General features: G+C 40.9%; 1 protein-coding gene across 1 annotated transcript in view; it reads right to left on the bottom strand.

Annotated features, from left to right (window-relative positions):
* The window catches only part of MAGI2 (membrane associated guanylate kinase, WW and PDZ domain containing 2), a 1,406,679-nt gene that overhangs the window by 53,194 nt on the left and 1,339,255 nt on the right, over window positions 1-14,230 (bottom strand). Inside the window, 1 exon segment of the mRNA XM_043462935.1 lies at window positions 3,107-3,245. Within this exon segment, the coding sequence (XP_043318870.1) occupies window positions 3,107-3,245 (139 nt within the window).

Below are 14,230 nucleotides of genomic sequence, written 5' to 3'. Positions count from 1 at the left end.
TATATCTACTATAAATCCAAGCATTTTCTTTCACTGCTCTTGTTGCTATTATTTTGTTTTGTTACCTGCACCCCAGCCACTCCCCCACTTTTTTATGTCCAAGATAGAGTATATTTTAATAAAAATTTTCATAAAAGTACCTTAATAAAAACATATTCTAGTCTATCTTGGATAAAAAAAAAATTCTTTGTCATGAGATAGTTGATTTAACTGATGCTGGAGGAATTGCGATGTTCCTTAGCTGCAAGAACTCCTCAGATACTGGGGGACTCTATAGAGTCTGTGAATGTGGCCACTTTGTGGTTTGTTCCTGGTTCAGTTCAGTTCAGTTCAGTTCAGTCACTCAGTCGGAATGCATTTCCAGAGCAGGCCTGTGACTGATATCTCAGAAAGGCCTCCTCGCCAATCTGGTCCTGGGCTGGCATCCGGGAACGTGACTGGTAATTCGTTCCCTCACTAATATAAACCTTTCCTAAGTGATACAAGTCTTTCACTGTATCTCAACTGTTTGCACAGGCAATGTGGTTGATGCTCAGCACCTGCTGTCCTTCTGGGAGTCTGGGATTCTGGTACGTGCCAGGCAGGGGGTGCCAGCATGACAGGCCCCCAGGAGAAACCATGGGCACTGAGTCTCTTATGAGCTACCCAGGGCAGCCATACCATCAGGGCAGCAATATAATCACACATATGCTGCTGCATTCTTATTGCTGCATGAAGAATGCTCTCTGGGTAACCCCTCATGGGAGACAGAGAAAGCAGAAGGAAGCCTGCATGTGGATTCCTCCAATTCCACCTGTGTTGTTCTTCCTTATGATTCTACTGGGTATCCTTACTATTAATACATCAGTGTCATAAATCTGAGCTGTGACCACAACTATATTCTGTGTTCTAGGAGTCTTAAAAGCAAATACCTGAAGGTGGGATGGCCTTGGGGACCCCTAAAACAGCCCCTTCATGAGGCACTGTGAGATTTCAGAAATATCATTTGATGGCATTATCCTCAAAAATGCTGATCTGATCCCTACCCTCTTGGTTTTTCACACATAATTTTGGCTTAGAGTTTCCTAAAGAACTAATGTTTACTTAGTTTATAACTGTTCATTTACTTCCCTAAAGGAGATTGCTTTACTGTATTAAATTTGTTATTTTATGACATAATCTCTAAAATTACAGTCACATTCCATGTCAAATCTAACATGAAAAGTAGCTGATAAGCTCTGCTACCAGTGTGTATGATTTTATATTACATTTTAGAAGAATATATTTAGAAGAAATTTTGCAATACTACTAGAGTTAACAATATTAGTTAATATTCAAAAGTGTGTCCAGATATTTAACAAACTCTCTGTGTTGGTTAATTTTAGAATTTAACTTTAACTAGATATTTTCAGATGATGTTAAGAATTAATGGGATAATGTTGACATGGTCTTGGATTTTCATGCTGTTCAGAAACATATTTTTATTCTCATGCCTCGAGGCAGCTTCGTGCTGATGCATCACAGCCTGAGTTATACCACATGTTGGTCGGCAGACTGTTTTAACTGCTCTCTGTAGAGCAGCAGCTGGAGTGGTGGGTGCTCAGAATAAGGACCAAACAGTGATTCTACAAAAAGAATAGAAAGCTCAGGACAGCCAAGTTGTTCAGATTAACTTTTTAAAGATTAATTTGTTAGAACAATAAGAACAACATTAATTCTATGAGAATTCCTGGGTATAGATAATAGGTCTTGGCATGGAGTGAAACACACCTTGAAAGCAAGGTCTTCTGTAGAAGTGATAGAATTTCACTGGTTGGTTTCACATTACTGGATGCCTTCATGCCCCAGGGTGCAAAACATGATTCTATTTCAAGAGTTCAGATTCTTTACAAAGGGAAGAATGCTGATGCCATTGAACAGGCTTAAGTCTGTGCTTACTGCTAATATTAATAATTAAAAATATTTTATTAGATCCAAGTATTAAGGATGGGAAGCTGGGATGAAATATTTCCCTGGGCATATGGCCAGCCCTAGAAGCTTCTAAATGCTGTCCTACTCTTAATGTGAGAACTTGCCAGCCCTTCTTGTAGGCTTTCAGTATGTTCAAGATCCTGGAAATATAAAGTATTTAAGGGCCTTTGAATTCAGATATTTAAACTGAATTCAGAATTATATCTATCCTACTAAATAAGCGTTCAGTCAATTATTAGGTAACATAGGCAGAAAGCACAATTTAAGAGGAAAAAGTACTACTTAGATTTTTAAGAATGGAAGACTGAAAATGGGAATCAATTTAATCTAGATCAACATCCTGAGCTACTTATACAGATCAGTGGTTAGATCTTATTTCCCTAATCGGGACACTTATTATCTGTGCTACTCTTGACTGATGTCTGTCTGTCTCTCTGTTACTCCCTAAGATTAAAGACAAGCCAAGGTTTCTCTGCTTCTCATGTAAAGATTACATAATAGTTTCTGACATACTAGGGTAATGATGTTGGCTGTACCTTAAATGGGCTTTTGGGAAATAACACTCTTAAAAACTTCTGAAGGCAAATCTATAAATTAAAATGCACTGTAAAGCCTTCCTCACAAGCATCTAGATACACAACATAAGAGTGAACTTTTGGAATATCCCTGAACTCCAAGGCAATGCAACCACTGCCTGAACTGAAGTTTATGTTTTAATCTTCATAGCCTGAAGATTTGGTTTTGCTGGTTCCCTGGCCCAGGTTACATATCCCACAGGACAGTCTGACGCACGAGTCATTTTAGGAAATAATTGATAAATTACTGTGGACTCAAATGAACAGAGGACTATCAGTCAAATAACAGAAGTTCTAATATATAAATTTAGCCAGATCTCCCAGCACACTCAGAGATGCCTTGAAAGGTCCTACATTTGCTATTTTCAACATTACCTAAATAAGGGAGCAAAAGAAAGAGCTCACAAACATATAATATATACCTTGTCCTTAAATATACACACGTGTATAGATCTATGTCCTCTGATCACTAAATATATATTTAGGTAGAATTAGAGAACTTATGTAGCTTTATAAATAAGCATAGGCATTTATGGACACAGAAGAAACAGAAAAAACATGAATCAAAATGTGAAACGTACCATACTCTGGGACCTGTCCCGTCCCGCGCTTCAGCAGCAGCCTCACTCTTCTTCCGCCCGATTTGATGAGCTCTATTGCTCTGGCGTGGGTCATGTCTCTTGTGCTCTCCCCGTTGATTTCAATGATCTGATCTCCTACCTGTTAATTAAAGAAACGTCACGTTAGTCAAAGATGGTTTTATTCAAGTTGCATTTCCAACAGAGAAGCACCCATAGACGACCAGTTTCCAGAGAGCAGAAGAAAGGCTTGGTTGTAGCCCGCTGCTTCTTAGTAGAGGCTAAATCCTGGCTGCATCCTGAATCTGACCACCAAACTTTATTTATCTTTGTAGAAATTCAAATGTTAGACCATGAAGGTTGTGATGATATGCCGCTTATATTTAGCCAGTATGACAGAGGTCATAATTAAACTATTCAGGATTTTCTTAAAAAATTATGGGATGTGTTTGATGCTGCAGTTCAAAATAAGCTGGCATCTTCGCTTTGAATCAAGAAGTAAATATTTTAAGGACTTTTCATTGAACACAGGGTAGGATCTAATTCAGTGTGTTGGATGGAATGATTGGTTTTTGGGCTTCTCTGAGAATTTTTGTTATGCATCATTTATTTACATTTCCCTGGGTGCTGTTGTGATATTGCCTTCTTTGTAAATAGTGGTTGGTTGATATTCAAGTTTGATGATGAATATTCTATCACAGTCGTATGAATTAAAAATGACTCCATTCTCCATACATGACTAATGCCCTTGCTAAATCTTTGTCATTCTCACATCTGACTGTCAGAAACTCTTTGGTTAAATACCAATTCCTCTTAAATTGTTGACAATACCTAGGCAAGTCAACCCACTTCACTACTCTTGCCTGGAGAATCCCATGGACAGGGGAGCCTGGTGGGCTGCAGTCCATGGGGTTGCAAAGAGTTGGACTCGCTGAAACAACTTAGCATGCATGGGTTCCATAAGCAGCTCCCATTATCCTTTGTGAATAGATATTTGGACTAAAAGAGGTTCAACCATGAGCACATCATATAACTCCCACAGTACTATTACTGTCAGGAACCTCTGAATTAAAATATGTTTCATTTCAGTGCAAGTCACTTAAGACAAATTAGCCAGGAAAATCACAATGAGTTGCTTTGCAAAAATGCTATTTTAGGTGGGTCCCTGAACTTGATAATGCAGACAGAATTGCAAATAAGCCCCTTTTAAGGGAGCACTATCAAAGTGAGTGCTATAGGCTGGACCAGAACAGGAACAAAAAGTTGCTGTCACAACAGCCAAAGGGTAGAACAAAGTGGGGGGGAGGGGAGAATAAACAAGTGTTTATTATAGCAAGGAAGTGATGTATGTGCTTGTGCGTGTGCTACGTCACTCCGGTCGTGTCTGACTCTGTGTGACCCTGTTGACTGTAGGCTCCTCTGTCCATGGGATTCTCCAGGCAAGAATCCTGGAGTGGGTTGTCATGCCCTCTTTCAGGGAATCTTCCTGACTTAGGGATCAATCCATGTCTCTGCATCAGCAGGCAGGCAAGTAGGTTCTTTACCACTAGTGCCATCTGGGAAGCCCATGGAAATGATGCCTCTACCTAAATAGGATTCCCTAAGGGGCAAGGACTTCCAGGTAATGAAGGTAAAGGCTCCCCACTCTGTGTACTCGGTGGCCTCTGGAAGTACTGTTTCAAGTACTCCTCAATGGCACGAACTCCACATAGAAGAATCACTAAAGACAGAACTAAATGAATTTGTTCTAGAGCCAAGATTTACACCGGTTTTCTTCAGGTCTCCTTTCCCAGGAGGCACGAGGCACAGCCTGAAGTCCAGCAGCTAGCCTGAGGTCAGGTATCCAAGCCAGGGGCAGAAATGGGAGCAATTATCCCTCTCTCAGCAGTCCTCACCTGTGACTGAAACCGCAAGGCACTGCATCACATTGTAGAAGTAAGCACAGGTTTCAGTGAAGCTGTTAGAATAGAGTCTTCATTCCTGGCTACTCTCTTCAGGTTCACATACCTGACTGATTGCTAAACATCTCCTCCACTGGGATGTCCTGCAGGCCACTCCAACTCAACACCAGTCGATTGGGCTCACCATCTTTCTCCCCAGATAGTCTGTCCTCTCGATTCCTCATCCTGGACAACAGCGCCACCATTCACCCAAGCTAGAAACCTGGGGGTCTGCTGAGCTCCTAGGTCGGTTCCTGTCTCCATCGGGATTATTCCCACCAAGATCTTCAAGTGCTCACCAGCGTCATTCTTCTGAGGGAAATCTCCCCAGATGCATCATACTCACTGAGGTGGCTAGGGCCTTCCATATGCCACTGTTCCCTTGCCTTGTCTTCCGTATAGGCCTGGTGCCTTCCCAATCTTCCCCCAAGGCCAACCCATGCTCTTCTCCCCAGGGGTGACTTCCTAGACCCTGTCTTCTCCTCAAGCAAAGTATGCAATCCCTCTGCTCAGTCATCACGGCACCCCACTCTGTTATCTGTCACACCTCATTATGGAATTATGCCTCTTTGTCTTCCTTCTTAGACTTTGAACTTCTTCACTCATTAAACAATTTCTGAGCACTTATTATGTCTTGGACAGTCTACTGGGAGGTCGGATAAACAGTGACAAAAAGTATAGTTTTTATTTACAACACATTCTCAGTCTAGTTGAGGAGAAAGTGGGTAAATAAGACAGTTACTGTTCAATACATATTTGTTATGACAGAGGTATACACAACGTGCCAAGGGAAGAGAAGGGAGGGGCATCTAAATTAGAATAAATGTGGCTGGTAGTCAGAGAGAGCTTCCTACAGCTAGTGACATCTCAACTGAATTCTGAAGTCTCAGCAGGAGTTCCCCTGCTAAAGGAAGAGGAAAAACATTCTAGGCAGAGAGGACAGCATTTGCAAAGAGCCTGAGATCTGAGAGCATGGTATATTTGGGGGAACTGCCGGTAGAGTGGTGTTTAGAAATTTCCCTGAGACATCAGTATGAAGAGTGGACTGGAGAGAAAGTAGGAGATTGAGGAAAGGAGTTGAAGTTGGGAGGGTGTCATGTTGTTTATTCAGATGAGAAACTGGAAGATGTGGGGAAGAAAATCATAGGATAAATGAGGGCAGGGACTGAGTCCCGTTTGACTATTGATCTTGTAGGGGGTTCACTGTACATACTTGTAAATGAATGAATGAATGAGGCATTTCCACCTCTTGAGACCCACGGGGGAGGGGGTCATATGTACTCTTGATCCGAAACTCAAACCCTGACAGACACCACTGCCTGAGGACACTTCTCTCTCAAGACTGACATTTCAACAAGAATTGTATAGAAGGATTCTTATGGTGTGATAGAAATATTAATAGCTATACTTAGAAAGTTTGATGCTTTCATTCTCTTGTCTATTTGTTATTTTCCCTTTCCCTTACTAAGAGCCATGAGAATTAAGGGAGGAAAAAATAGCCAGGGAGAGGTGGTGAGTTGGAAGGTTGTGTAGGAGTTGGAGGAACAGAGGTTTCAAGGGCTTCATGGGGCTGGGCGTGGTGTCTCTGGTGTGGAATTTTCAGGACTGGGCTCTGGGAAGATTTTTATTGAGTTTTTGGAAGTCTGAGCTGACCTCTTGGCTTGGCAGCACTCCATGTGGGATCCCCTCAGAAGAAGAAAATAACTCTGATGCTAGTTGAACTGAAGGTCCTTAGCCCCTTGTCTAAGATTTTTCAGTTTCTCCCAAGCCCCTATCCATTCCAGGGAGCCAGGGAGACAGTCTTCCTGCCTCACTGGGAGCAATGGAAGTTTGAAACAGTCCAAGATCTTGGCAAATTCAGAAAAAAAACTTGGTAGTGGTGGTAGTGGGATAGATGCTGGTTGGGCGATGAGACGGAAATGCTGCCACTGTTGGAGATGTGAATCCTACGAGTGTTCTGGGCATATTGCAAAAGCGGTTAAACTCATCTGGACCTAGTGTCAGAGATAACAAACAGTCCAGGCCCAGCCAGGAGATGCCCATCTATCCTTGTGAAATGACACAAATGCTAAAAAGGTTTACTCTTCACTTTCAGCCCAATATCAGTCTTATACATAGTTATTTGACATGGAACTCCATAAACAAATTTGAGAAGTGATTCTTTTCACTTTCATCCTGTGAGCATCCAGATGAATAAGAAAATGAATTTGTCAGGGAAAGAAGAGGTTCTCATTACCTTCTGACTTTCATTCAGATGATGGGTGTGGCCAGTTGAAGGGTCCTTTTCTTATATGGCATGTGAATTATTTGGGGGAGTTAATTTGATAATGGAATATTACTCAGCTATTAAAAAGAACTCATCTGAATCAGTTCTAATGAGGTGGATGAAACTGGAGCCTATTATAGAGAGTGAAGTAAATCAGAAAGAAAAACACCAATACAGTATATTAACACATATATATGGAATTTAGAAAGATGGTAACGATGACCCTATACACGAGACAGCAAAAGAGACACAGATGTAAAGAACAGACTTTTGGACTCTGTGGGAGAAGGCGAGGGTGGGATGATTTGAGAGAATATCATTGAAACATGTATATTACCATATGTGAAATAGATCGCCAGTCCAGGTTCAATGCATGAGACAGGGTGCTTAGGGCTGGTGCTCTGGGATGACCCTGAGGGATGGGATGGGGAGGGAAGAGGGAGGGGGGTTCAGGATGGGGAACACATGTACACCCATGGCTGATTCATGTCAATGCATGGCAAAAGCCACTACAATAGTGTAAAGTAATTAGCCTCTAAATAAAATTAATTAATTAATTAAAAAAATAGTTTTCAACGCAAGAGAAAAAAAAAAGAAACAATAGAAAATGTGTAGGTTGTTCATGGATGAAGAAAAAGACCAGCTGTGACTCTAATGTAGTCTTCTTTTTCTACATGCTTCACCACGTGAAGCTATCTTCATCTTCAACTGAGCTGTGGTACTAAAATGAAACTTTGAAGATCTCCTCCATTTGTTCTTAGAGAACTTTTAAAGTATTGAGTTTGAGTTAGAGTTGAGAGAGGGATGGGGGAGGAGAGAGAGAATGGAGGCGGTGAGGACGACAAAGAAACAGACAGATGGACAGACAGCCATAGACATAATTCAGGAATGTGCATACTGTTTTATGGGGATCAAGGAGATGTTAAATGTAGGAAACTAACCAAAGGATATAATATGAATTCTAGGCATTCTTTTTTTTTCCCTGTAGAAGAAATACTTGTATCTGTGATCCCCCTGGGAAACTGACAACCTCACAGTGGTGTCTTAGGGGCAAGGCAGAGTGAGAGAAGGCTGCCATCTTGGCCCAGACTAACAAGTTCTGCATTTCTACGGACACATTTCTATTCACATCTTCGCAGGTTTTTTTCCCTAACAAAACTAAGTCCTTGAACTTGCTTGAGGCTCTGCAGGTAAAACATCTCTTCTTATTGGAAAGCCAAGGCAGGTAAAAGTAAAAGTTTCAGCATATATGTATATATTGGCCGTGCCATATAGGATCTTACTTCCCTGACGAGGGATCAAGTCTAGGCCCCCAGCTGTGAAAGCACTGAGTCCTAACCACTGAACCACCAGGAAATTTCCCAAAGTTTCAGTATTTCTTAAGCAATTAATAGTCCAGGTTGTAAGAAAAAAAATAAGCTCTATGCTGTACACACTTTTGTAGACAGTATTTGGTTTGACTCAACTAAATCTTTACAAGGACTATATTAATTCTGGACTTGCTGCAGCCCCTAATCATGGTAGTTTCCACTCAAGGCTTCCTCAGGTTTCTCCACAAACATTCCTGGCTGGCTGCAATCAGTTCACTGCCTTTATACCACAAGAATCTATTTCATATGATTATGCATGCCTGAAGTGATCCTAGATTATAAGTAGGTGTGAGGAATTGAGCTCCTTTAGAATTTTATGCCAAAAAATAGTTGATGCCTCTATTTGCTGCTTCATGAAAGACTTAGCTGTGGACCATTTGTGTGGCTAATGGTCCGAGGTCACAGGATAGTTTTGTCATAATTCTTCCCTTAGAGACTGGTTTCTCCTGCTGACTCTAGATCCCTCACGAGCAGGGAAAGTGCCTACTGCCTCCGTGTCATCTATACCTGTCACAATTCCCAACAAGTAGGCCTTCAGTTAATCATGTTTGAGTAAATGAATTTTAGGTTTGCTTTTCAGTTATAGTAACCGTCTTTGTTTTCATGACACAGAAAACTCAGCTTTCCGAGCACCTCTGCATACCATAAAGCTGTCTTGAAATACTGCCTTAGGCACTTGCAGCCAAACCACAACAATTTCAACAGTATTACAAGAGACCGAAAGAGGTTTCAGTAAAGGTGACCTATAAAAATTGCTAGAGACAGGTATGTTATTGTTATGGGAAACAAATGCTAAAGGATCAAGAGAGAGAAGAAAGGAGGGTGAGTCTAAACAAAATCAGAAAAACAAAATTAGAATTCGCGTCTTCACTTCTGCCAGAAGCATTGTCACTGGTGCTATGACAACAGGACACCTGGTCTGTAAGGGCCCTGCTGGGCAAAGGACAGGCTGATTTTCACCTCAATAGTGACCTTTACTATATTATGGTTTTTTTCACAATTAACCTTTGTTAGATATTATTTAATGACTATTATAGTATAAATCATTTCCAAGGGGATACACTGAGTGCTTTGGTTCACTTTCCCATGTCTTCCATGAGACTGTTGATTGAATTAGACAGGATCAAGTGTCTATTACAGAACCTGGCTCTGGTTATAAACTGGTGCACAAATGCCTCAGCAAGGCACAGGAGCCCATTAAGTCAACACACTTTTCCTGAAAAAACTTCTATACCCCTGGAAATTGAAGTACAGATTGAAATTGAAATTTTGACAACACCAAAATTCTGTGGATTTTATTTGCCTCAATTATTGTTTACGTTGAAATCTGTCTGAGACTCTATGTTTCAACTGTAATCATTTAAAAAGAAAACATTTCTTATGAAATTTCGTCCAAAGAGAAGTGTGAAAAAGCCCTGGTGGATCTGCAGAAAAGTTCTTCACCAGGGTTATGAAGTGAAGTGAAGTGAAGTTGCTCAGTCGTGTCCAACTCTTTGCGACCCCATGGACTGTAGCCTACCACGCTCCTCTGTCCATAGGATTTTCCAGGCAAGAGTACTGGAGTGGGTTGTCATTTCCTTCTCCAGAGGATGTTCCCGACCCAGGGATCAAACTCTGGTCTCCCGCATTGTAGGCAGATGCATTACCGTCTGAGACACAAGGGTAGTCCTTACCTGAGCACATACCTGCTTGGAAGGGTCATGAAGGTGAGAGGAACCAGAGGGGAAAAAGAAGTTATGAGTCACTGCAGAGCCTTGATGTGAGTGGGGTACCTTACTCCACATTTTCTTAATGTGTATATCTTCTCTTTGGAAAAGATTCAGTAACAACTCAAAAAATGTTCAGTCTTTGACTTGGGCAGGGGTGGTGCCCTGGCTGCTCACTCAGGGGACCGCTTTGGTGGAGATTCAGGGGGAGCTCCTTATTCAGCAGTTTCCATTTCTCATTCTTACTTTTACAATTATCTAAATTAAAACATGGAAATGTATGTGAAATTTAAAGATGACACAGTAGCCCAATTGCGGAAGTAAATTCTAAACTATAATTTGGTATCTTTATCACCAAAACTTCCCTTTTCCTTTGTCAAATATTACTAACACTAATCTCATATAGGGGATATTATTAGATTGCTTCCCCCCACCCCTAAATCTCACTCTTCTAGGGCTTTTAATTGGTGTTGATGTTTTCCTTCCTCAGGTCACCCATTTCCTGCCTTATAAATACTTTCCAGGAGGAGTGGTTCTCTCTATGTACCTTTGCATATGTGGTTTCATTTTAGAATCTGCCCTTCCCCATTCAAACAACAACTAAATCCTACTCAACCCTTAGGAGAAACCTCAGGTATGCCTGCATACAGGAAGCCTTCTATGATCTTATAGTTCGGGTTGGGTACCTTTCCTAAGTATTTCTTTAAAAGTTTGCTCTTCATTTCCCTAGGTGTTAGTGTCAAATATATATACATTTTTAATTCCAGAAAGTTCCAAAAAGCAAAACTTGAAATCGGCATGCCTGGCAACTATTTACCTAACATTGACATTGTATTTACAACTGCTTATATAGCATTTATATTGTATGAGGTATAATGAGTACTCTAGAGGTGATCAAGTATGATCATTGATGTATATAAGTAGTTTATATATTTTACATGCAAAATATAAGGAAACATATTGTATGTAAGTAGTTTATATGCAAATATGATACCATTTTATATGATGGACTTGAGCATTCCTGGATTTTGGTGTCTGTGGGGGTCCTTGAACCAATCTCCATAGATACCAAGGGATGGTATTGACCCTTGCCTATCATAACACTGTAAGCTCTCTAAGGGCAGGGACTCCATTACATGGGGAATACCCATATATATTGCTTCAATGGATGAAGGAACAATTGAAAGTAAGGGTTTTTCAGAAGCTGTGTTCTGACTCCACATTCCTTATTGTTTCAATCAAGTTCAGCAAAATGTATAAAACGTTTTAAATCTGATTTCGTGATATGCATCAGCCAGACTTGACCATGATCAAATAATATAAAGTGTATATAAGTGCCTTGTAAACTCTATTTAAATATTAACTTTATTATTAATTGTAGTAGCTATCATCATCATCTTCATAATGGTAGAAGAGAGAAAAAAAAATGAAACATGATGGTAAGTTCTTCACAATGAATCTAGGAGAGAAGCCTCTGAGGGGTTGAAAATGTATTTCATGGAGAAATGAGGGAAGTGGTTTTCTGAAAATGTCACTGAGAGGTTAAAGACTCCCCAAATCTTCTGTTGGTTTGCTAAGTACTGCCTTTTAGGAATTCCTATAGGATGTTAATGCTATTTTTTATTCTATGATTTTGACAAATAGTTCTTACAAAAAGAAACCTCCTTGAATGTTGAGCAACTAATCCAAACCCTAAGCCAGGACAGGGTGATAACTGCCTATGTGGCCACAAACAGAAATGCAAAGAAGATTTTAAAGACAAGCTGGTTGATGCAAAATATTTTCTACGAAGCAAAAAATAAGCACAACCATTCCATTTTCATACACTGTTTTGACTGCTCAGGCAAGAAGAGGAGACTGGGGAAATATCTTAAAATTATCTGCCTGAGCAAGAATAGAAAGCTATCATTGGCGGCTCAGCTAGTGGCTTATTCATTTTCTTGGAAATCACTTATGTTAGGTCATGAAGTCAGTTTCCCTGGTTGATTGAAAAATAAACAAAAGCAAATCAAAAAGAAAACTTTCCACTGTGGCCCTAATATAGGCTGTGATTTCCCTTCCCTGGATGTAATTGAGAGAAAATGAGGGATTATTATTCTGCATACTTATCTAATCAGATAGATTTATTTTTCAGATGCAAGTGTTGGTCATTGTGTGGTGACTGCTATATAGGCAGAGGATAACCAATTCTTGTTTCCCTGAAGCTGACCTATTTGCAAATTGCCTTCTCATTTACTGTGTGTGTGTATGCATATGTGCACACACCAATTCCAGACCTGATGTTTATAGTGTGAGTTACAGTGAAAGGTATACCCAGATGGGTGTATCAGTCAGCTGGGATTTTTAAAGAGAATTTAATGGTGGGACTATTTCAGAGGTGTGAGCAGGGTTAAGACAACCAAAGAGGGCAGATGCCAATAGCATCTATTCCTCTGCCACCGCTGGGCCCAGGGCACCATGGCAGGGAGCAACAGGGATGAGAATAGATTGACATTTCTGAGGCTGATGGAGTAACATCCCCCCAAGGACATCGACATCTAGGCCCTGGAATCTGTGAATATATTACTTTACATGGCAAAAGGGACTTTGCAGATGTGAATAAGTTAAGGATCTTGAGATGGGAGGGCCATCCTGCTTCTCTAAGTGCACCCAATGTAATCACAGGGGTCAAAGTCTGAGAGAGAAGAGATTTGGGACTAAAGCAGAGGTCAGGGATAAGGGAAGATGATCTGCTGCTGGCGCTGAGGATGGAGGAAGGGGCTACAAGCCAAGGAATACAAGTGGCTCCAGGAGCTGGAAAGTCAAGGGAATGGATTCTTTCCGAGATCCTACAGGAGGAAACAGACCTGCTGATAAGACAACTTGATTTTTAACCCACTGAAAATGCTTTGGAATTATGACCTCTAAAACTGTAAGATAATAAATGTGTGCTGTCTTATGCCAATAAGTATGCAGTACTTTGTTACAGCTGGAATAGAAAGCTAACACACTGCCCTCTGATTTCCTACTAGTGCTTCTTATCAGCCTAATCCAACAGGAAACCAGAGGGCAAGAGAGTTTGGGTGATGCAGACATAGTGATCAGTTCCCAAGACTGCAGAATAGGGATAGGAGGGAAGAGACTAGATTTGGAAGGAGGTAAAACAAAAGAGGCACCAACACTGGGGTGGGGTGCAGGTGGGATGGGAATAGATTTTAAAGCCATGGATGAATATGACATGACATATGAAGGTTCCCATGATCTGAACACTTGTATCCCCCACCCGGTTCACACGCTGAGATCCTAGCCTCCAAGGTGACGACATCTGGAGGTGGGGCCTTTGGGAGGTGATTGGGCCCTGAGAGGAGAGCCTTCATGAATGGGATTAGTGCTCTTATAAAAGAGACCCCTGAGAGGTCCCTTGTCCTTTCACCTTGTGAGGACACAGGACCAAGAAGTAGGCTCTCACCAGACATTAAATATGCTGGCACCGTGATCTTGGACTTCTGGCCTCCAGAACTATGGGAAATAAGTTTCTGTTGTCTATAAGAAGCCACTCACTCAATGGTATTTTGTTATAGCAGCCTGAAGGGACTAAGACAAAGGCTTTACAAAATAACTCAAGGACAAGAAATAAAAATCAGGTGGTGGTAACTTTGTCCACATTGGAGAAACTATTTTTGGAAGGCTTTATTGTTTTAATATTCCATTTTTATATAGATAGTCTCTTAAGATAATGTTATAGAAAGACAAGTGGCATCAGGGTTACTGAATTATACCTACTTTTTAAAATTGCTAAAGATTTCGGAGTTGCCTTTGCATCTAGTCAGTTTCCACTCCTCATCCATCCTACTCCCGCTAGGTCT

Source organism: Cervus canadensis, chromosome 3, assembly GCF_019320065.1.
Source record: "Cervus canadensis isolate Bull #8, Minnesota chromosome 3, ASM1932006v1, whole genome shotgun sequence".
Taxonomy (NCBI): domain Eukaryota; kingdom Metazoa; phylum Chordata; class Mammalia; order Artiodactyla; family Cervidae; genus Cervus; species Cervus canadensis.
The sequence above is the reverse complement of the archived record's forward strand: the minus strand, read 5'-3'. Positions and strand labels throughout refer to the sequence as shown.